Source organism: Clinocottus analis, unplaced genomic scaffold (assembly GCF_023055335.1).
Source record: "Clinocottus analis isolate CAN_PGR_092001 unplaced genomic scaffold, fCliAna1.0.p SCAF_22, whole genome shotgun sequence".
NCBI lineage: Eukaryota > Metazoa > Chordata > Actinopteri > Perciformes > Cottidae > Clinocottus > Clinocottus analis.
Genome location: NW_027175954.1, coordinates 4099152 through 4124699, shown reverse-complemented (window position 1 = coordinate 4124699; position 25548 = coordinate 4099152). Strand labels below are relative to the sequence as shown.

Below are 25548 nucleotides of genomic sequence, written 5' to 3'. Positions count from 1 at the left end.
CTGTCTCTCTCCTCCACAACTTCCTACCCCGTTAGTGTTTCACTTATTTCCCGGCGCTCTCGTCGTGAATTCTTTATGAACTCCGTTAATCAAGGCGCATTTATCTTTCATCCTAAATTTGGGGGAGGGGAGGGGTGACGCAATGAAAACGGTGGTAATCTGGGTAGGTCAGCCTGCCAGCTGCCCGAATATCTCTTGAGACTGAGGTTGTGTTACCTGTAGGGATGTCTGCGTCTCCGCATGCATTATGCATCAGCGTCTATCAGTCTGGGATACTATGTATACATCGGTGTCAGCGTGTCAAATTAGACTCGATGTAGTTGTGTTTGAGCAAAAAACCCAGATGGCTGTTTACATTTCTAATTTCCCAGAGTTCTGGCCATGTGCCAGCGGTTCTCTGGCTCCCATGACGCAGTGTCCTTCAACCGCAAAACACAGTTCGGCGTCGTGAGTCAGCTGAGATCAAAGCCCAGCGCACTTTACCTTTTTAAACGATGAGCAAATTACACAATTTAGGGATTGAAGCGCGTTTGAGTTTCCGTGTGGAAGGAACACGAAGCTAATCCGTTCCTGTGTCTTCATCTGGTTTCTTCCGACTTGATGTGTTATTGGGGCTGAAAACTGAGTGGGAATTTGGAGAAAAGTGAATTTCCAACATAAATGTGAGAGTGGGGAGGGGGGTGGGGGTGGGGGGAAACCTCAGCTCAGAGAGTGGTGCCACAGAAGCCGCCATGTGCGCGGGCGCAGCCGTGAAATCAGCCTGATCCAATAGATTCTGTTTATCTGGCACGACTACAAGTGAAAGCAATTGGAAATCTGGGGGAGATTTGGAGAAAGCTGTGGATTCAGAGAGAGGGAGGAAAAAAAAAAAAAAAGAGCAAAAAAAGTAATACTGTCTGCTCTACAGTCTGGCAAAGCAGGCGTGTTTTCAGATCAGCCTTTAACAAGGTTAATGGTGATTTTTCTCCACAGGCACCGTTTTACTGTAAAAGCCTCATCCTCGCTTGCTTTATCTGTCATTTTGACTCTCTTTCCGTTCCTCTTTGTTCTCTTCATCTCTTCTCCCCGTGACTGCTGTACCTGCTGCTGCTTCACATCGTTTCTGTTTTTCCATGCTAACTGTGTTTTTTTTTTGGCTCATTATCCTCCCCAGCCGCCAAATGCAGCTGTTTTGAATTCAACCAGATCAAACAACCCATTTTTTTTTTGGTGAGGGCACATTTCCCTAGCTCGTGATACAATTTTCATCTCACACACCTATATATATATATATATATATATATATATATATATATATATATATATATATATATATATATATATATTCATACATACACAGACGAATTACGCCGCATCAAATGATCAATTTAACAGTTTTATTAGAATTTTGCAATAGTTTTGCAAACACAATTATGGCAATATCTGCATCAAGATATACAGTAGTAACTGGTTTTATTGGTTTATGGTGAAGGATTTCTACTGTATGTTTGCTGGATAGTTGCTGAGAAATATTGTACAAAGCATCCGAGTAAAAAGTCATTTTTGGAATTGAAAAAAACAACAAAAACATTTGTATATATTAATAAGAAATGCACTGCCATGGCTGTGGAGATATGGCTTTGTCGACTCGCTCTACACCCGATTTCATTGCCGTGAACAGAAAATGACCATGGCGTGACCTCACATACAGTGACGCGATTGTGTGACAGCAGTTCAACACATTCGGAGTTATTCATGCCTGAAAGGAGTTCATTTTATTTTAAGGAGACAGCTTTGAAAATCATGTTGCGATCTTGATAAGAGTGACGTTTTCATTTTTGCAATGGCCGGTGATTAATGACCAATAACCGTCAATTATTGCATCACTAAGTCAATAAATGAATAGTTTGACATGTTGGGAAAAGCTCTTCTTGCTAAGGATTTGATTATAATATTGATACGCCTCTAAAAGCTCACCGTGTAACACATATTAGCTATGTAATGTAATTTGTTCAAGAACAGGGGTCAAAATTGTGCTGGACTACTTCCTGGTCAAGCGCAGCGACTTCCTGCTTTGACAAGCGAGCACATAAACCATAATGTTCACGCTTTTTCTTCGAGTTAAAAAAAACCCAAGATGCTTACTGACTTGTAAAGGTGCTGGTAGGTGGACTGTTTTAATTCTTGGGTACAGCCAGGTTTGCCGTTCCCCCTTGCTTCCAGTCTTTATGCTAAGCTAAGCTAAAAGGCTCTTGATTGAAGCCTCTTATTTACCATCCAGACGTGAGCGTAGTATCAATATTCTTATCCAACTCTAAGCAAGAAAGTGGATAAGTGTGTAGCCAACATTCAAAGCCAAATATTTGGAGTGCAAAAGGTTCATACAGGGGCTCGAGAAAATTATGTGTATTCACTTAATATTACCATTCTTTTTCTTTGGGAAATATATTTTTTTCCTTTTATGATTCATACCTTTGGCAGTAAGTGCAATATAATAGCAGTTAACAACTGGTCGAATTTCAATTGGCAAACTTCAGGTCTCCAGCCTCTACATCCATCATTTCACTTTGTTTTGTGTGTGTATTAAGATATTTTTTTTTTTAAATATTAAAACCGTTAAGTCAAGAACTTTCTTTCACGTATGCCAGTTTCAATAATCTGTGATTTCTTGATTTTATTGTGATGCTCATCGACAATACCGCCACGGGTTAGGAAATCATTTCAACAGCAACAACTCAAGGATCCATCACTTGATACATCTTGTTACAAAATAAGAAATACTTTTTGATTATTATTATCTTTTGTTTGAGCCACTTAAACAAAGATGCAAAAAGTAAAACAAAATAAAGTAAAGATGCAAAATCAAATAACTTGACTTAATAAGAAGATAATACATGTACTCTCTCTAACATTCAGGTAGTAAGTTCCATAAGTCTCTCACAATGTATGATACATTCATTTCTCTATTTGGCCCTTTCTGGCGCCAACTCAACTGTAAATTCTTCTCTGTGATCCAACACACAGAACATGGCGAGTGGGAAACACATTTTTCAAATATTCCAACAAGATGGTTAAAGTAGAAATGTTTTATACTATACTCAACATAAGGACTTGCTGTATTATTTACAATATATACTGTAAAATTGTAAATCAGGTGAGATAAAAAGGCACAAGTTTCCCTTTTTTAAATACAATGTAAACATCTCATCAAAAAGCATGCATTAACATTTCATTTTACAAAAAGGATATCATTTTTAGACAAAGTACTTAAATATTGTTTTCCAGCAAAATATAATTCTCTCAAAAATACTTTCCCATTCATCCTATGAACCTTTTTTTTATTCTTCAAAAAGGGCAACAAAAAAAAACAAAATAGAGGGTGAGAGAATAGCTTAAGGGTCCTTCACAAGCTGAACACAATAATGCACAACAAATACAGGTTGTAAAATGAGGCCTTTCTGACAAGGGACTGTACAAAACTCAGTGGGCAGGAGACGGGGACTGAATCTTATATTTATAACTTATGGAAATCAAAATTTGACAAAATAAACAAAATCGTGAAAATACAGCCCGTCTCTGTTAAAATAAGAACAGTTGGGTTTATGAATGAGTCATCTGATTAAAAAAAAAAAAAAAATCACAATGAGAAGCAACTCGGGTTGAGTAAAATGCATATAATTACGGGATGATTGAAACACCCTCTATAAACTACCCTCTCCCTTGAGCCAAAACCTTTTCTGAACCCCCGAAGAACTTTTGTACAGTCCCACGACGACATTTGCGACCCTGCCACCGCCATCTTTTTGTCCACCAACCTTCACACCATCACCGCCACAGAAGACACCTCATAGATAGTGCAGCGCGGCGTCCTCGTCCCCAGAGCCGAGGCCACGAACACATTACACAAGCGCCCAGCTGTGCTAATGATGTCATGTTGTCTAACTTTAGGCTGGGTGACCATGCAGAAAGTCTTTTCCCGCATCATCATAGTTGCTTATCAAAACAGACAATTCCTGGTTGCTGCACTAATGCCTCATTTCACATTGTGTCTCCTCTGTGCAAATTGAAATGTAGAAATAGGATATGGCTAATCCTATAACATAAATGCATAATACCCACACTGAAAGAGCAGATCAACTATGCACACATGCTTTGCCAGAAAAAGAAAAGAAAAATAATACACTCTTACACACACACACACACACACACACACACACAAACTTAAGCCATTCTCGCGCCATCCACAAATGTAAATACACACTCTCACGGGGCACCAAAAAAAAAGCAAAAAAAGACAAATAATCACACGCCCCCACTGTTTTTCCTCCCCAGCGGCTCTATCGCTTTTTCAGTAGCATCGTAGTAGTGCTCCTTCCACAACCACCCAGAAACCAGTGGGGTGTGAGACAAGTTAATGGTCCAGATGACTGGGCCTGCCATACCTAAAATAGCAGTAGCTTGGCCCAAAGATAAGAGTAAGGAATTCAACTAAATTAGGAAAGGTGATCATAGCAACAGTTCTTCATCGAGCATTCGTCACGACGTACCTCAAAACATTTTCTGTACAACCGCTGAATAGAATGTGTTAAAGAAGTTGTTAATACCTGTACACATTTGCCTGGTTTTTGATACATTAGCTGTTTGCTGTAAGCACTGCAGAGTAATGCTCCATTTTGGAATATATCAACTTTACAGAGTATGTGTGTTTTTTTTTTAAACCGCGTGTCCGCACAGTGTATCGTATGGACTGTCAACACCTTACTGTACATGTTATGCTTTGCCTGGCTTTGTAGAAATGAAGCACCTTAATGTAAAATGACTGGCTTGTCAAAAACTAAACCTTTGCAACACACTTTTATAAAATGCTTCTTATTATTTCTGGGAAGAGTAGATAAGTGTTGGTTCACAAAGGGCTGGTTTTGCTTCATTGTGAGTAAAAACAGACATTTGGACAGCTGCTCTGGAGATAACACAAAACACAATTACTATGGATGCACCTCAGTCAAATCCATTACCAGCGGACTCCACTGCAATGGTTTCAGTAAATGCATGATGTTTTCCATCCTGCAGCACTCCCCACCACTTTTGCACAAAGGTAAAATCGTTCATCAATATTGTCTTAATTCTACACCACAATGCCTAAAAATAGTGACTTTACGACCTGGGAGCTTCACGTGCGACCTTTCTTTACACAAGAGAGACATTTCTTTAATTTTAAAACAGCTTTAGCTTTGGACCTTTGCATATTAGTTTTGATTGTTTTACTACATATTTTAGTTTAAAAAAACTCAGTATGTGAATGTTAATGATGGCTGTTATGAGACCGATTGAGATTGAAACTTGGACTTGGTTAGATTTAATATAATTATTCAGCTTAAGATGACGCTGGTATAGCCCTTGGATAATATTCAAATAGACCTTTCGCCTTTAACGTCTAGAATTTCTGTCTCCTCTTAATCCCCCCGTTGTCTTGCAGTATGCTGCTACACTGCAAAGCGAAATCTAAGTATTGGCATATTTATTTTTTTTGTCGTGCTATTATTTGTGAAAGACTGCATAAGCCACATGTAATATTTGCAAAAACGTTCTCTCTCTAGATTAGTACGGGATTCAGATTTGAGTGCATGTGGAGTGCATCTGTGATTTTTATGTGAAGGCATGTTGACAGCATGTGTATCAATTTCCCTCTGTGTGTGCGTGCGTGTGTGTGCGTGTGTGTGTGTGTCTGCACGCAGTGAATGTATATAGCGCATCCTAAGAAATGTATGGCTTTATCTCCATAGAAAATACTGTCTTTGGGGAGAAAAGGGGTGGGGCGGGGGACAAAGGAACACGGGGTGGGTACTTCGGGATGCTTTGTCACATTTGTCTCGAGTCCTTCTCGGCGTGTCGTGGCTCGGCTCCGCGTACTATTCACATCTCTGACCTGCCCGTGGTGACCGCAGGGTCAAATCAGTTCTCCCCGATTCAATCCTGTCACCACGTCGCGGAACTTTCAACCTCCAAGACGCGGACGATGCCGGCACACTGGGCGACCGGGTGCGGGCCAACCGGTCTGGCCTTTTCTCGCACGCTTTCTCTTTTTGAACTTCTTCCCCATTTCTTCCAGGTCTTAATGCAGCTTCACCCGACGGTTTAAGGGAGTCACTTCTTGTGGAAGTAGATTGTGTGAGTGAGGCCGGACTCCACCTTTGGTATCTGGTCACTGATGATCTCCACCAACATTTCGGGGAACTCCACTTTCAGGGCCTGGGACTCACGAAAGGTGTAGAAACAGAAGTCCAACAGGTTCCCCACCAGCTGGACAACACAGACAGACAGTTTGATTGGAAACATGATTTTGACGTTTCTTTGTATGGCTTGTTTCTGGCTGACAAAAACATATTTTCCTATTTTTTATAGAATAGTATTATTCATGGTAACATGTTCAAAAGAAGACTACTGTGTATTTATATTAGTGTGTAGAGGCCCTGACCCCTTTACAATTCTTCCTAGCTCGCCACTAGGGGGCCCCACTGTTTTTATTCTGGACAACCCTCCTTTAAAGAAGCATCATCCTTTCAGCGCTAACCCCATTCACTCATTTGGGTCATTGAATTCCTGTCATTTATCTCTGTGACCTCCCACTTGCTGACTCACACTTCTCGCGGCTTTGTCTACACTGTCGTTATGCCACATACCGGTTGACCCGGGCATAAACATTTGCCTCAGTGACCACTATGTACTCTGCCCCAATAAGCTGCAAGCTTTCATTGATCCCCTTCTGTTCCATTCACCAGTGCGGGCTGGTCACTACCTCTTCCAAAATAACCTCCCCCGCAGGCCGCGATTGGGACGCAATAATCTTTATTCCGAAGCCACATCGCCATCGAACCGCTAAGTTCTCCCAAGCCACCGCGCTGTCATTTTGTTCAAAACCGTGCCACTGGACACCTCGCTCTGTGTGTGGAGGCATGGCATGCCGAGAGGCTGCCAAGGGAAGCCTGTGCTCTACTGTAGGCCATTGGCATGGGAGGCAGACAGGGCAAGGGTACTTACATCATGCATGGCGTCCAGTAGCTTGGTGAGCTGGAAGAAGCGCTGCCAGGTTTGGCCAGAGTTGTTGGTTGCTTTCCCCACTGAGCGCCGGAGCTCCTTAATGTAATTAACCCTCATCTCCTCGAACGCCGCCTGGTTCTTCAAACCCTCTTTGGGAACTGGGAGACAAAACAAATCCTTGTGTCATCAACTGGATTTGATGACATGACCCAATATTGGCAAAAAAACAACAACAACTGATATGAGATACTGCGCAGATTGATTCCAAATGATTAAAAAACGTGTTCCTTATTTGTCATGATTGATGTCAATGTGTCTTACATAATCATTATGTTAAATAAAAGAGCTACTGTTCTGCCGCTAACAAGCCATTCTCAACCACCAAAGTGTATTTGTATGGTAAAAAAAGCAACAACAAAAAAACATACATCATAGAAGGATATAAAAATTAGGCTCCTAAGCGCTCACTGTGATGGTTTAGGTTTCTAAAGTTCCAAGTCGCTCTGATTTGATTTTCCTATCATCCTATCATACGGAAAAGAGTGCCAATAGCTGCCTGCAATGTGGGGCATACATCCAAAAATGTATAGTGAAAAAAAATTTCCCATCTGCAGTTAATGGGCATGCACAACCACCGGTGTGCTCCTTTAATGTGGAGATGTGTAACCGTGTAACGGGTGATTAGAGGTGCTCTGTAAATCACGGTCGGACTCCCACACACACTCTTTTGGCGGGGGGGATATTTTTCCTGTGTTGACAATCTAAGCCTATTTAGCAAGCCATTAAAGACAACTTTCACCATTTCAAGAGCTAATGAGTTCATGTGTAACTACTGATTCATGAACGACAACCGATGTACTGGAAGACATTGATTCAAAGTTATCTCAGTGACAGCGACAAAAAGGGAACAACGCTGCTTATGTGTGTTAAAGAGCTTAATCATTTGTCAACTAAACCTCATTTATCAAGAAGTTTGATCAATGACCAGAGCTCTTAAATTACGCCACCCTTCTTTCACACCGTAATGAGTTGGATGGTGCATTTAAAGTAGAAAAAAAAAAGGCAGTGTAATGAGAGAGATTGAGACAGACGTGAAGAATGAGATACGGCAACTGCACCACGAGGATGCATCGAAATGTCTGCAATATTTTTCTCTCTCCCTGTGCAGGAGAACAAAGTCACAGATATGGACGTCTGCCAAAGCTCCTCAATGACATTCAGCTGCTGGCTAGCAGATTAAAAGACACCTCGCCTCACAAAGAGCACACCTCAAATCAGTCTGAGGAAACGCCCTCGCGTGTCCTTCAGCCAAGACTTAGATAGGACGACAGTCTTCTCCTGAGACGACCCACAACATGACTTTGAGAGACGTTTTAAAAAACGCTACCAAAGCAGCCGCAGCGACGGGTGTGTCGCCACGCGTCATGGTTCGCAACGCCGGAAATAACTGTGGGAATGTTTTATGACGGAAGGATTCTTATTTTTTATTTTACCAAGTAGGGTACCTTCATTTGTACAGTAGTTAATTGCCAAAAACAGATATTAATGTCAGGTTATTTACCCATAAACAGTTTTTTCTATTAACTTTCCGGAAACGTAACTATATCACAATATAACATCATCATGTACCATGATGACAGAAGATTTTAAACACAACGCCCGCCTCGACGCCAGCGGTAATAACGAGATAAAGAAAAGTGATACAGATTGAATCATCCCCAAAAAATATTGCTTTCATTTTGTGGAATAGGGCGGTAACTTCAGATTATTTTCTCAACGAATCGCTTACTCTTTAAAATGCTCCTGAAATCACTTTACCATTAACAATCGCTCAGTTCCATGAAGTGTAAGCTATTCGAGTGAGCCAGCATGCGCCTGCCGCGAATGGAACGCACCCATCATTGTTATGAAAATCCACTTAAATCTTCCTTTTGCCTTGGAAAAAAAAAAGTCGTCTGTCGTCACCAAACGCAGTGATCGGGCCTCTGTGACCTCACAGCAGGCCGAACGTGGCGAGGAGACGCGCCCGTGTTAACGCCTCGTACATTTTCGTCGTGTTTTTCAAACCTTACAAAAAGTATCTTTTACAGCAGAAAGTGAAATTGGGGGCCCTGATGGTTTTAAATTACCCCCCCCCCAGCCCCCCTCCCTTTAAAAACTAAATCATGTGCTTTCTTCGGTACGTTTGAGTATAGTCATTAGCAACAAGCCGGAACTGGAAGAACCTGTTCTGAGTTCGGCAGAATGAATAGCCCGAAGCAGAAACCCGCTTCACGTCGGCTTGCTGAGAACGAAGCATTGTGGGCCAATAAATCTGAGAAGGTGTGTTTGTCTGACTTCATCACGTCCTCTCTGTGTCATTATCTTCCCTGAGCTTCGATGTAGAGCTGGGAGAAAACGTAATATGATAACGGTGTCTCACAATGGACATTAAAAATCAAAATATTACGACTACATTGTCTACATTTGTAATCTCATTTTGCACTACAGTCAAATCAAATTAAAAAGATTTCAGATTTCCGCCATATGCCGAGCCCCTCCGTTGATGACCCGGGTCTGATCGCCTTCAAGCATGACTTGCATGCGGTTGAGTTAAGCAGACATGAAAACCGATTGGACGCCGGTGCGACGGCTGTGAGTTCTGTGCTTCATATCATGGCCGACATGATGAGAACGTGCTAAAACCCAGCACTGCATTTTGTTTTCCTCCCACTGACCCACATACGCCCTGATTAGACACTGACCTGCCATTAAAGGGCGTTGCTATGACCGGCCACAAAATAGGGCATTCATACCAACGTGATCGGTGTCAAATGGATGTTCGCTGCAGGTACAGAGCTTTTTTTCTTTCTTCTCGAGCCGGCCATATTTTATGCAGCTATACCAAAAGCTCTTCGACTAATGCACGCAACATAAAGAGGTGAACATAACTCATGCAGTTAGGGGATGCCATTAGCAATGTCATTCAAGGTCGTGCAGCTCCCTGCTCTGGGTTGCTGGCGCATACCAAACTGACAGGGTGGCTCTCGGTTGAGATTTAATTCTACAATTATCTCTGCGCATGACTACAGTAACGAACAGGAACAACCACACAGGGGAGTGATGACTGCTAGGGTTACAAAATGATTACAGTATTTCAAAACAATCCGGCTGTTGAGTGACTAACTGTAATACGTGTCACACCACATGAACCCATCGCCTCGGTTTAACATACTGTACACTCGCCCCGCCTGGAACGAGGCCGTTTGGTAAGAGAACGATCGAGATAATCCAGCAGTACTCTGTCTGCGCGGAGGTGAGGAGCGTAACTGGCTTGAGCAGGCCGCTGCTCCTGTTCCAAATCCAAACAGGGTCATGAGACACCACAGGCTCAATGAAACCTTAGCCAAGGTCAGAGAGGAATAACAGCCCTTCTCTCTTTTCTCTTCATCCTTCTCTCTCCTTCTCGCATTCCCTCTTTCGCTCTCTCTATTTAACACAACATTTTTGAAACCAGCCCAAAGGCTCACACACACACACACACACACACACACTCATTGAGTCGGTAGTACTTGCTCAGCTGACAAGTTCTGACAACTCTTCTGTAAATATTGTCGCCGCTACTCCTTCCACGAGGTCCTAGCATTACCTCGGAATGACTGGAACGAGGGGAGCTTCCTGCGGCGCCTTGGAAAATCCAGACACGGGTCGCCGTAAGTGCTTTTGCTGGAATCTTTGTCGAGCCCCCATACATTGGAGTGCAGTTGCTCACACGTACAGACATTTCTCCGCTGCACATTAAAACTGCTGAGTGATTATTTTCTTCCCGTCCCTGGTATTTCCCCCGCTGTATTTTGACTTTATCCAATAAACCAGGGCAGGTTGAAATTCCCTGTTTCAATGCCGTATGCCGGTTTCTTTTATCTACACCCCTCGCCTTCAAAATTCCAGCCTTGGGTTTAAAGGATGTAAAGAAAAATAGCAGGTCTTGGAGAGCTGCCTGGCGCTCGACTGGCCTTTATTAAGTACAGCAGGACTCTCTGGAAAATCTCCAGAGAACCAGCGAGAAGAGGAGAGGGAGGCCATGGCAACAGAAGGACCAGCTCTGCCAACTCCCCTGCCCCTTTATATTCTGTTTCTTTCTCCCTATAGCTATGCACCTGTTTCTTTCTCACCAACACAAGCTCTCCCTGTCAACATTTGTCTGATTTCACTCTTTAAATCTTCCTTTTCCCTCCTGGTTTCCCCTCTCTCTCTCTCTCTCTCTCTTCCCCATCTCTTCCAACATCCACTAGCTGAAGTCCAGCTGGAGCTCCCCTGCTTCCACATGACTCAACAACACTGAGTTTATGTCTGTGTTCACTCCACCTCTGTACTGTGAAGCCAGAGTCACCTTACACCAGAGGTCAGGTGGAGGTTGTGTGTTTAGCTATCCACTGACAGAATGTGTACAACTGGAAGTACTTCACAAAAAGCTATATTTTACACTACGCACTCATCATCCAAATAATAATACCCTTTATTTGCAGCATTTAGGCTTAAAACTGAAACTCTGCATTTAAAGTCTGACTGTACTACAAAAATGTGGGATGTGTTACATTGTCTGGGCTTCACATTTGATCTAAAAGTCATCTGATAACCATAACATAAAAAAATGAAATAATTACCTTTGAACAGATAGGATTACATTTGTCTCATCAATCAAACATGATTAGTTCAAAGCCACTGACATGTCCGTGACATTGTGTAAGCCGTTTTGACCTTTTAATTGATTGTAATGCCAATAGAACGATAAACTCCTTCTGTGGTCGCACTCATTAGAACTCATTTAGGATTACGGCGTAACCTAATTGGCCCAAATGTAAAATTGAAGAACTTATGACGCTGGGATGAAGTTTAGTTTCACATGGCTGAGTCCAGAATTCACGTTGCACTTTTAGACGCCTCAGTAACTGAAAATTAAATCAGGTCTTGCATGTAGTTTTTTTTTTTTCTATAGCTGCGAGTGGGTGTGGGCGGTGAAGTTATGACACAGCTGCCGTCACAGAACCTTTAACTGTTACTATTGAACTGAAGGCAGCAGCTCACAGGGTGGAAAGAAGAGTGCTTTTTAGTTTCCAACTGAGCTTTGGGGTCCAACACATCCTCTCTGTGAAGCTGCAGTGCCTGTGAGTGCCGTTTGGCAACACGGTTAGACCCTCTTTAGTGAGTGATAGACATTCTCTTTATCCGTGGCCAATTAAAACAATATAAAACAAAGTAGCTTTCGCTCAGAGAATGTAAAAAAATGTTTTTAAAAAGCCGCTGCCCCGTTTCTCTATTTGCATATAACGTGTTCTGCTCCACAAACAGGTGCATGCAGCATCCAGTCTATTTCCACGCTTCTCATGCATGTTAACGGATTACCAGGAATGATAATCTAGCAGACTTTAAAACGGCACAATTGTGCCAGGAACGTACACGAACATTGCCAAAGCAGTGCAGAGGTGTGCGGTGGATGAGGCAGAACACGAGAAACCGTATCAATACGCTTCCTGTGCTTGAGGAATGAGAGTGACGTTGAGCGGCTCCGGCCGTTACCGGCGTCGCACCTCCGCCTGTGTGAAGGTGGAGAAAAACACCGCTCCCGCTCACAATATACAGATGATCAGAGGCCTTGAAACATCCGTTGATTCTGGTGAATCCAGCCTGCACCGCCACAGCGGTTTGAGTCACGGTACACAGAGCATCACCGATTCATGGGACACGTTCTCATAGGGAGCTTGTACTTTCAAATTAGGCGAAAGTGCCGTGGCGTTGACTTTGAGTGCAGCATCGGAAAAGAAAGGAGCGTCCTCCGTTTAACGTCGAGAAGCTATACTTAAAAATAGCGACGTCTGCATGGTTACTGGGACTCTACAGTTCAGTCATCGGCCTGACATGTGGTAGTTGTTATCAGACAAAAAGGTTTAAAGTGGAGTTAAAGAGCAGTCTCTATTCGCGTTGAGTCTGCACACCTCATAGGCAGGGAATTCAAGTGTATTACATCGACAGCGTTCATGTTATGTTTGTGAGTCAGTTGGAGTTATGGATAATGTGACATTTCAATTCATTATTGCGAGGAATTAATGTTGACAACATAACGTTTTTTTGAATTATATATATATACAATTATTTCCAGATGACATTTCATTATGCAGTAAGTCGTTTGTGCTTGCGGGGGAAATTAAATAAATAACATATAATGAATAAACAATAAACGGGGGCCTGTAGCTTACTGCCTACCTGTGCTGAGAAGCAGAAGGACTTTCATGGAGAGGAACTCATCGTAGCTCAGCTGCAGTCGTAGAAACTCCTGGCTCACCTGCCTCATGCCCAGGCACAGGTCGTACATGGCCGACTGCTGCATGCGGTCCCTGGAGAAAGAGAGGGAGGAGGAAGGAGGGGAATGGAGCAACAAAAAACATTTATTTTAGCTTCACAATAAGTAGCATTTCAGGACAATCCACCCTCAGTCTGTTTGGATGTCATAATTTTATGTAACTTACTTGAGCCCAGTGAAACTATATTTCCACCCAGTGCAGAGGAGGATCCTGCAAGTCTGGGCCAAGAGCAGAATACCAAATCCCCCCCAGATTGCAGAGCTCTGCATACAGTACCACAGCACAGATGCAGCACTTTCCTCAAGCCGAGGCAGCCTGAGACCGCGTATCTAACCCCATCCAGCAAAGAAACATACTTCAGGAGGATGTGTCTTTTTTCAGCACCTTCGTGTTGAAATAAAATGGCACGCACACGAACATATGTTAACTCCACAGAGATGTACAGTAGCACTCAACAGGTTTCCGTGCATTGATGTAGAAAAAGCGTCATTAAACGTGCTCTGCAATAGCGCATGCTTGTCGTTCTTGACAGTTTCTCACTACGCCTCTATCTCTCTCTCTCTCTCTCTCTCTCTCTCTATCGCCCACATTTTATCAGCAAAGTAATCTCGTTTACGTCACAGACTCCACAAAAACCGGGAAGAAACATAATCGGGGATATAGCGCACGCCGATCAGAAATCTGCTGTGCAGACGCCACAGATTCAGAGGAATCTCTGGCTTCGGATGCCACTTCTCTCCCCTATAAATCACCGTCACATCGGTACGACAGCAATTAAACACAAGTGGTGTGTGGCTCGACTTGAAAGAGGTTGGAGTTTTCCCACAGTCCACCGAAATCACCGCATCATTACATAGGCAGTGAGGGTGGAGACTTCGCTCTGATAACAACTAGACTAAACATTCTTTGGAGGGGACCAGACGCTGCCAATTGGAAAGGTGTGCTGCATATTCAAAGTAAAGCACGAGACAGATTTTACAGTATTTACTGTACAGCCGCGTCTGTCGGCCCGCCTAAATAACTGATAAACTGTGACAACGTCTGGGTGAGGAGCGGACCCGTTTCCCTGCTGAGCAGCACTGTGGATGTGAGCGGTTTTGCAAAGTGCAGCATAACATCATTTTAAACAACTTTGGGCTGGAGTTTCTAAAGTCCCCACACATCTCTCTCTCTCTCTCTCTTACTCACTCTCTCTCTCTCTCTCACACACACACTCTCCCTCTCACACTCTCTCTCTCTCTCTCTCTCGCGCTCTCTTCCTGAAATCAATTTTGCTGAATCACTGCCCAAAATGAGCTGCTGGTTTTGGGGAGGAAAGAAAAAAAAAAAAACTGCCGGAAATCTCTCCTTCCCACCTTCTCCCTTTCTTTGTATCTCTCTGTCTGGCTCTCACTCTGTTTTTCTCTCTCGAAAACTCACTCTCTCTTTCTCTGTTTCTATGGTAAGAGATTCAGAAAGGAGCACAAAGCCGAGGAGGAAGGAACGTTTCACCTTTGGCTGGAGGAAGCCAGAAACATTTAGTTTGTTCCGAAAAGTATGGACAAACCAAACACTTCAAAGTCTGAACGTGAAATCACAATTACTCACACCCGGCACCTTTACAGTCATATAGCGTGGCAACAACATTGTATTGTTCATTTTTATTTTCTACAGAGAAAGGTGAGGCACGTCAGAAACGCTACTCCAGCCTTCAGCTGTCTGAATGGGTGGGCCCCGCGAGTGTGTTTGATTGACAGTTGAGCTGGTACGGGAACAGTGACACCAAATAAATCATCTTGCACCGATGACTGCAGTTTTCAAGCCAAGGACAGTGTTTTGTTAGCAGTGGTATTGACAAATAAGGACGAGACTGAACGTGAGTTGACTGACATTTATACTTGCTGCTGAAATGTTAGCTGTTCAACGTGCAAATTATCTGCAAACACACGAAAAAAGAGTGGATTTTTCACACTGGTGGATCAGGATGTCGACGTGTTACAGAGAAGTTGCAAACTGCTTTGAACATATAGATTCAAATGAAAGGATTTGACTGGCCACTGCTCTCTGCACATACAACCAACAGTGTTCAGACGAGGAGAAAAAGGCCCAAACAAAGGATGCAGTGTCTTATTTGTTCTGTATTGTGTCTGTGTGCTGTAGAACTTACTGCCATGAGTTGCATTTCCTTTCTGCCGTTACTCAAATCGCACATTCATTCAATCATGAGTGGGGACCTAAAACTTTTAAGAAGATAGCCGCGTGTATCGCTTTGCACATGAAAGAGCGAATGAGGGCTTGCTTTGTCTTGAGTGTAAAATGCACATCTGTCTTTGCAGTATTTACGCTCAATCAGTGACAGATTCCACTCTCGGAGCTGAGTGAGCGGACAGTCTATTCAATAAATGCCTTCATGCCCTGGGTCAATAAGCACTAAGTAGCTATGGAAACAAGTGTACGCTCTCCAACCCCCTGAAGGCTCAGAGGACTCCGTTTTGTGTGCATTTTTAACAGCATTATCAACGACGGATAGACGTCTTAATGTTAACAACATGCAAGCGACACACCTCAGCCTGAGAGCAGGCCTGAAACGACACAGAGCAGACAGAAAGCAGTGACACCCAGACCACTCGACATCTCCTCTCCTCTGTCAGGCAGAGTACCGGGTCCATCCGTCAAAAAGGACAGGCATGCTTTAAAAGCATCACATGCAGCAATGGCAGGATACAGAGTAAAAAGAAAAAAGAAAGAAGACATCTTAACTTCTCTGCAAAGCATACATATTAATCTGTCAGATAAATGCATGTGTATTTCACATATCTTCCTCTGTTAGAACTTATTCCAAACTGCACTTGCCAAATGACACAAACTGTAAAGTCTCTGCCAGAAAATTGGATTTTCTCCAAAAGCTGTTGTCATCTCGCGGAAGCAAACACATAATTCTCAAAGAACTGTGATCCACTTGGCACAACATTGATTAGAGGATCAGATGATCTCTGGTGTGGCGTTCTCATGCTTTACCAACTGTACTAAGCTCCCAGTGATACAACACAGCCTCACAGAGTCTGAAGCCGTGTTGCACAATGGCAGTTTATTTATTTGTTTATTTGGGACAAACTGACCTACTGACATTGACTTACACAAGCTATTAGTTGGAGCTTTTAAACCTGCCCCTGGCTGAACCCGCTCCTCTACAGCAGTCTGCCTACAGAGGCTTCCATTCTCATTTTTGATTAATTCTACAACGTTCAATTCATCAGTGGCCATGCGCCACAGCTCCAACGGGTAAGGGCCCACACACACTTCTTTTCCACTTGCTCTCCTGTTCCAACATATTAACACAGATCAAGTGGGCCATTGAGTGCACTTGCTTTGCTTTGATCGGCCGTGCCTATACTGCATTTAAAGAACTATCAAAATGTACAGACGGTATTTCCCCAGGAAGTGCCAGAAAACAGGTGCAAAAAAAATGACCTTGTTTTTAAGCACACCGGGACTTCCGAACAACAACGTCCTCACCACAAAAACTCATTTTGTCCCTCTGAATAGTTTTTAGGTATGTAAATGGTAAGCTCAAAATAACACGGCAGGAAAATACACGCCGTACTCTCCAAATTCCATTTGCAAAATGTATGTTGATGCATAAATTTGCATCTGGTGAGCAGCTAAAAAAAGCAGAGACTACTAAACACTAAGAGAAAGCCCAACTGTTCAACCAATTACCGTATCGGCTAATTAGCCATCCTGAAAAACAAATGGTTCTTTCTCACATCTGTATGTTTGTGTGTTGAGGATCCCGCGGGACATCAGACAACATCAAATGTATAATATATATATATATACATATACATATATATATTCACAGACATGCTAAATAGTGTCCCTTAGTGCCCCTTCTCTTTGTTACATTCTGAAAATAACATCAAAAGTGTGTGACATAAAATATTTAACATCTGGACAACTGCCAAATGTCAGGACTGGAACACTTTAATAGCATCACGATGTGTGTGGGACACAGCAGACATGAAAGCATGGACCTACTCGTTAAAGACGAGGTCGGGGGCAAAGTAGAGCATCTGTCCGTTGGTGTGTTTGTAGGAGCGCCAGCTGAGGCAAAAGGAGGACAGACACATCCATGAGTACTGGATCAGGGTGATTTGGTCCTCAATGGGCAGGCCCCGGAAACCTGACACACACAAAAGCAGACACGGGCGAAGCTGGTGAGAAAACAGCAAGCTGATAACACTCGCGCGTTGATTCAAAGCATTTTGACTTAAGCGCCGCCTAAAAAGGACATTTATTTAGCCGCACGCGTGTGTACCTGTGTGTCTGTTCGCGTGCATTACGAAGCGTGCATCTTTGCTACGGTGAGATTTTTTTTGTGGCAATAGTTGTTTCGACACGATGAGCACGGAGGAAGTATTCACCCATTCTTGTTTTATGCTAATCCCACAAGGCCTGCAGATATTGGCGTGTTGTCTATGGAGCTCCAAAAATAGAGTCAGATAGAAAACTTGCCAAACTCTCAATCAAACTCTGGCAAGAAACTCCTCCTCATGCAAAACGCAGGCAAACCGAGGACACACAAGTGACTTCAAGGCTGAGGGACTATTTTAGTCAATATGCATGTACATCTGCAACATAGGATGATTTTAAATACATATATAAATATATATATTTTTTTAGAAAAGGGATATTAAATGCCCGGCTTGACAATGTGTTGGTTTAGAATCAAAATAGTAGATTTTGATGTCCGTAATTTAGTATTTTCCAGGCAACTTTAAAAGGTTCCAATCACAAAAGGATGTGCTAGCAATGTTGCTCCCATTGACAAACAAGTCTGACTTCCCTGCAAATATCCGGGTCGTACTGACAGTATTGTTCCATGTTGCACTGTGTGTTGGACCTCCTTATCCAAATGTTAGCTGAATGCAGGCGGTGGCATATCTGAAAGTCGAAGGTACTCATTTTGACCCTTGTGTCTGGCTCCCCTTCTATTTATACACCCGGATATGGCAAGCAGACACCGTGGAGGTATCAAATATTTGCAATACAGCAAATTAAAAAGCCTCAAAGAGCTACCTGTGAGGCATCTTTCAATTTCTCCCACTGACTGGCATTTTAGGGGGAACTTGTTGTGGGGTTTTTTTTTTGATTCTAGTGCTGTAGTTTAGAGGTAAAAATGAATGAGAGAGCGAGAGAGACATCAGATCTTCTGTTCAACATAACATCTGATAACGATAATGTAAATGAGTTCTGTTTGGAAATCTTAATCTTGATTTGTTTTAATGGTTAAATTGGATTCCCTTCTTAATCTTGTTGAAGCTTTACAGGATCATTTCCTGACCTAATATTAAAAAATTAAATTCGGTGTCATGACAAAACTGAGAGTGTTGCATTCTCAAAATGTAGAGATCAAAAGATACAGGCGAGTTATCGTCATGGAAGCCTGGTCCACAATAACAGTTGCCTTGATTTATCAGACTGACGCTTTTATCCCTTTCATTTTCTTTGACTGATCCACAAATAAAACTGACAACATTTTTAATTAAAGTAATTATGAAATAACATAAAACATGCATGAAATGCATCCGGTAAAATACATTGTATTGCGCTAAACATATACAACGTGTGGCATTTCCCAGCTATTTTAATAAAATGAATTTAAATCCAATAAACAAAACACAACTTTGATAAAAATGTAACTCACACATCTTATTTCCCTTGCATGCATTTTCTTTAACTACTTTCTCATCATGGCGTACAAAACTCTCGTGCTGCAATTGGGCCCAACGCTCAGCTGGTCACTAACCTGGAAGTACTTTGGCCCACTTCACCATGCGTACCATCTGCTTTCCGGCCAGGCGGTTGAGACTGGACAGCAGGTGGTCGGTGGTGTCGGGCTGCGTGTTGTCATAGCCAGAGTACACTTCTTCAGGCTCAATCAGCTCCAACACACTGCAGATGGAGGGCGGCAGAAAAGGTGTGACATGGGGCACCAGGGCATTGGCAGCGCTGGCGGTCAGCTCCTTCTCCGACGACAAGTAACCGCCTCCAGCGCCACCTGTGGCTGTCTGGCCTTCCTTCGAGCCCTGCAGGTCCTCGCTGACACCCTTCAGCTTCCCTAACTTCTTGGACTTCCGTGCTGTGGGGAACACAACAGCCCTCATTAACAAGGTGTTGGCATTTCTTATGTTCACAATCTGAAGTTCGAATTACCATGTGACATATGCTGGTATAATTAAAAAGAACAAATATAGGTATAATATGAGGTATGTGTGCCTGCTGTGTGCATTAACAACATGTTTTATGCATTTCATTTAATGGGATTTGTTTCTTCTCATGTCAACGTTAAAGGTCTGCTGGAAGAGATTCTGAATGGTGTGCACATGATGGCACATAACCCTGAATACATTATTCATACATTCATACACAGGTAGGCTAGGTAGATCTGTTAGAATGCAAAGAACACATAAAAAAACACACAATTCATAAAATAAAGCCTCTCAGCTTCCCCGTAATATTGGCTTCAAAGCAAACATGAAGCTGAACATCACTTTCACTTCTTTCCACACACTGATCTTGAGCCAGTGTCACAGACATAATTATATTCTTTACCATTTGGGAATCTGGCAGGTTTCTTAACTTGTCTTAATATCAAAATCCGATCGACGCAGCCAAGCTTACATTTAATAGTTGACTCCGCTGCTACTCAAACACTCATTGGCAACCTTGAGCTTTTATTCATGACTCATGGTCATCTGCTGCTTTTCAACACTCCATAACATTTCACGAAAGAGATGCATTTACTCCAGGTCATGTTTTTGTGCCTGTAATATGCTTAAGTTAATAATTACCTGCTGCTAAGTCGACGCGTCTGTATATGATTGACACATTGTTTGGCTTTGAATGAATCCTTTTCAACCAAGTGGTTGAAGGTTCATGGTCAGAGGCTAACCTTGCAGGGGCTGGACCTCAGCTATTACAGCTGTAAAGCTAATGTCAGACTCGGTATCTAATGTGGATTTCATAGTTTTCCGTCACTGCCTTGTGCTGTACTTGGTGTATGTTTTAGAGGAGCGATTTTATATATTGTTTGAGTTGTACATGTCTGATTGAGTGACAGTGTCAGTCTTTTGAAGATGTATTTAGTCGTGGCTCCTCTTTTGCTCTGTTCTGCTCCGCTGTCGCTGCATGTATACTGCTCCAAACAGCACTTCAACACTGCTACTCATATAGCATGTCACCAGGCCACCTTCCTCCTGGCATCCACCATAGGCTCCTATTCCCCTGTGAGTGAGTCTGTTACTGTCACTCTGCTGTCGGCAAGAACACCGGACATGCTTCAGGAGAGTGATGATGTGGACTCTATAATACATCCAACAGTCGTCGTTTTATCGACTGAAAATTAAACAAGGAAATCCAATTTGCCATAACAAATATATGCCCGCACCTTCACAGTGCATTGAAATGGGTCATAAAGGGCTTTTCTGGAATTTATTTTCCCAATCAGCGCTCATTTGTATATTTTATGATGTACTATTAGAGATTCGGATCGTTTCAAGGATAAATGTGTAGCATTCAGAGGCACGGGCCTTGAAGAAAAAAGGAAACAAGAGTAACCTCATCGCTGCCATTTTTGCTCTCATCATGAGCACTTAAACCAAGCGAGAAAAGAAAAAAAAGAAGCAATCTAACAGCGGATTTAGGAATCCCGCCCCAGACGAAACACACGTCATGCTGCACTAACAATGGCAGTTCTCTCTTGTTTATTACGTTGCATCCTTAATTGAATGTGTTTATTTTCTGAGAACACCTGGGTTTTCCTTGCTGTTGAATCCTGCACAACAACACGTGAAGCTCATTAGCGTCATCACTTCATCAGAAAATAACTCCTATTTGTGAAAATAAGACATGAGATCTGTATTCCCGTCTCCATTTACTAAATCATTGCTAAGTTCATAAAGGACTCGAGCCACAGTGAGCCTCAGATGGGCTTGGAGCTGTTGCTGTTGTGGACCTGTAAAAGCCCTTTTCATCTTTTATGTGATATCGGGCTAACTAAACTTGATTTGACATGACAGTGGAAATGTCTTGTGCATTTGCACACTTTTCATAAACCAGTACCCTCGTACTGAACAGTACTTTAGATAATTCACAGTATCTTTCAAAAGTGCTGAAATATTTAGGATTAAGATATTCAATATTCACTGCTTACTCACTTTCATCTCATTGCATATCTGAAGAGATAAAATCCCTCAACATTTAGTGACACAAAAATGGTGCAACTTTGTTGTATCACATGCCTCAGGGTAAGATAATACTTAGTGTGTTTGTGTGCGTGTGTGTGTGTGTGTGTGTGTGTGTGTGTGAGGAGGAGGGGGGAGGGAATAAAGATAGGTGATGATCATTATGAAAGAATACTTCACAGTCATTTCTATCAATGCAAAATCAAGGAATCTTCCATGGACATTAACGTGCACAGCAGCACAGCTCGTCTGAGTCTAAAGTCTCAGGACCTTTCCATAAGCATATATTAATTCCTCTCCTCCTTGCTATCGCTCCACGTCATTTCAATTTGCAAATATTTCTCTTTGGATTAATTTGGAAGACAAATAATTCACTAACAAGCTTGAAGCAGTTAACTCCGGCTGCTCTCTGTAACAGCAGCAGCTGTAGTGTGCATGTTCCCTGTTTGGCCACCTTCATTTTACTTAGTAATTTGACAGCCCTACATATTTCTATACATTCACATTCTCATTTGAATTTAGCATCCTTGGGGAGCATAACATTTGTAATTTCAATTACTCTAATGGACTGAAAACCTATCAAGTATGCTTTTAGCCTTGTATATGCCACTCCGACCCTGAATTGGAATAAGCCAGGGGCAATTAATTCATTAATTTTATTCTGAATCACTCTCAACTCCAGTGTCATCTCACCTCATAATACAACACTGTGACTTTGTCAGCAGGCATCATCTGGAGTACTGTAGCTCTACACCTTCTGTAGATGCATAGTGTGCTCAGACATAGGCTACTATATGCACACACATAAACACAAACATCCTATGACTCAGCATCCTTGGGCCTCCTGTGACGACAGCCGGACCTACTTTTTTTTCATATCCATCAGTTCTCATAAGCGGAGCAAGGATGACTCAAATGTCACATCTGAGACACGTGACAGGACAAATCTGTAATCGGGGTGTGACTCCTCACCTCCGAGGTTCATCCCGGCCTGGAGACACTTCCGTACACGACATGCAGGACAGTTTTTCCTCCGGATCTTGTCAATGATACAGTCATTTCTCCCGGCACACAGGTAGTTGTGCTGACCTAGAGAAAGACAGGACACATTATCAGAACGATGGGGAACCCACATAGAACAGCAAAGATAAGACTTTTTTTTAAAAAAAAATAGAGCAATAAAGAGGAAGTTAAAGAAAGCTAGCTTATGTAATATGAAATCTCATATATGTGAATGTGATTTAAACCGAACAGAAGTACATGTTTGATTCTACTGTAAAGGCTGTTTTGTAATGTAGGTCAACACAGAAACCCGTGGAATGTCTGGCAATATCGGAGATCTACATTTCACGACATTCACTGTGAAAATGATCAAGATTGTGATTATTCCGCTCTCACATTCGAGATCGCATGACTAATGGTGTATTTTACAGTATATGGCATGAGGGTATTAATATTTGCTGGACTCAGGACACTGGCTGCAGCTAGACTATTCCTGACAGTGATGCTAACATGGCGAGAATCCCTCCTGCCTCCTGCCTAGCCCTTAGCTAAACCCAATGATCTCCCATTTCAGAGCGCTTCCTTCCGCTTCACTCGTTCTTCACTGTACAGCTCCTCTCCTCCTCCACTCTTCTCCTTCTCTGCGACTCCATCCCACTTTTTTTTTTTCTCCCTTTTTCCACACGTCCGCCAGCCTCAGAGCGCCATACGCCCACACACAGGCAGGCTCATGCTCGTGCACACATACAGTCATTCACTCGCTCACTCGTATACACACACACACACACACACACACACACACACACACACGCACGGCCATACACACACACTGCCAAAGCTGCTCCACTTGGCAATTTCGAAAAAAAAAAAAAAAGTGTGAATGTTGTAGCTGCCTTCACAAACAAATACACACATGGACTTCACAACACAACCCAGATGGAGTGGTATAGTGTGGTGTAGTGACCCCCAATGACCCCAGTACATGGCTTATCTCTATCAGTGTGGATTCTTGTGTGTTAATATCTGATGGTGTATAGGGCCGTGTGCATGCACATACTGGCAGGTCAATGTATATCTGTGTGTCCCCTGCATGTTCGTTTGTTTCTTCAGAAGTACCCGAGATTTCTGGCATGAACGCTTGTGCGTTGTTTACATGCAATTTTGCTCAAACATGTACATCCTGTGCATCGCGTTTGTTGCATCTACAGTACAGTATTTGTATTTGTGTGTCGGACTGAGCAGAAGTTGTTTTCTGAACTAGCAGGAGTAGTGCACAGTGTGTCTGTCTGGCTGCTGCCAAAAGCCAAGGAACCGAGCTGCAGGAGGAGAGGCAGCAGCTGTAGCCCCACCACTATTTCTGGCTAAATCACATGACCGTTACATAAGCCCATTTTTCTTGCTCTAAAAAACAGTAAACTGCGACACAGGAAACACAACGCAGCCATCCACTACCCCACCCCCTTGTGCACACACGCACATTCACACACACACACACACACACACACACACACACACACCCACACACACACACACACACACACACACACACACGCTCGCTTGGATGGGCCGGACCAATTGGCAATTCTGAAAAACTCTGGAGCCTTCCTGTCAACTGTTTTGCTCATTCCCGTGAATCTTGTTAATAATTGTTAGAGTGAAATACACTTTATGAGACAGGCAAAGTCGTAGTCCAAAGCCGTGTGTGCGCGCGCGCGCCACTGTGTGTATCTGAAAAGAGAGCAAAGTTGTTTATTTATGCGGTGTGTGTGCATGCACTCGCAAGCCCCCGCACAGCGTGTTTACCTTTGAATATGTGCATTTGCTTATCAACCTGGCACGCGGCGGGCTACTAACAAGATGCTACTTTTTTAGAAAAGAAATCCTTTCATGAAATCAAAAAAGTTGGAATAATTTCATCTCCTATTAAAATGGTTCATTTATGAAGTCTTTTCGACTTCAACATGCTCAGCCCGAAATTCATTTTTTTCACAGTAAAAATTCTATCGAGATATTTTCATATAATACATGAAATGGATGAGCTTGGATGCTGTCAAAACTCCTGTCTACTGGTACAATGCACACTCTGTCAGCATTCTCCATTACATGGCAACCCTAAGAGTTTTTTAATGGAGTCCACTCACGTCTACTTTTAGCTAATGATCTCACAATCTGGCAACAACCCGCTGAGTAGTCTCTGTTGTCTGTCAACTTCAGCATCCTCAATTATGAGGACATCCTCCTGAAAGGGAATAGTCTTTCCTATGGGGACCCCACTTTAACAAGTGTAATCCTAAAAATAAAATGAGAAAAAAAGTCCTCCTGCCCACGGCACAGCGACACTGCATCTGCTGTACAAACAGGAGTCAGACAGACTTAAGGATTTGCTCAAATATAGCCTTTAACCTGACATTTATGAATAGCCACTAGACACAAGTGGTCAGGCCCCCGGTTGTGTAAATAGCCTCTCAGATACAGTAGCTGACCCACATTAATATTTAGTATTTATAGTGGCTGCAGATTTCTTAGTTGCGAGCCGGTTCCGCAGTCACCAGATGGCATATAACTAAAGCATGCGCTCCAAACGTCAAATTATATTGTTGCCATTCAACAATCCACTCACAAAGCGTTTGGTCAATTCTGTGATCGCCATTCATCGGTTATGATTGCAACCTAAATTACGTAGCCGACAAAAATACCAAACAACAAAAAAAAAACAACAACAACAACAACTGGTTCTCAGAGGTGTAATTGGTATTTCCGCTGGGCCAGCAGCGAGCGAATCACTGCCCAGCAATAGCACGGCTATTGCAGTTCTTTGGACGACACACAAACAGCTGTGTTGGATGTGGCTGTACACAATTAAATGTCCTTGTCTGGAGCGCTATGAAAAAAAAAAAAAGAGGGTGCAGAAGTTAAAACAGAATGTAATAGAAGCTGTTATTTTGTTTACTAATCTCTTTACT

The 25548-nt window shown here is 42.7% G+C and overlaps 1 protein-coding gene across 1 annotated transcript in view; it reads right to left on the bottom strand.

Annotated features, from left to right (window-relative positions):
* Window positions 1-1379: 1379 nt before the first annotated feature.
* The window catches only part of nr3c2 (nuclear receptor subfamily 3, group C, member 2), a 67165-nt gene continuing 42996 nt past the window's right edge, over window positions 1380-25548 (bottom strand). The window contains exons 4-9 of the mRNA XM_068589346.1: window positions 22556-22672; window positions 19147-19479; window positions 17376-17520; window positions 13261-13391; window positions 7018-7175; window positions 1380-6279 (exon numbers count right to left, since the gene is read on the bottom strand). Coding sequence (XP_068445447.1) covers window positions 6124-6279; window positions 7018-7175; window positions 13261-13391; window positions 17376-17520; window positions 19147-19479; window positions 22556-22672 — 1040 coding nt within the window. The 3' untranslated portion in view covers window positions 1380-6123. The remainder of the gene's footprint in view (window positions 6280-7017; window positions 7176-13260; window positions 13392-17375; window positions 17521-19146; window positions 19480-22555; window positions 22673-25548) is intronic.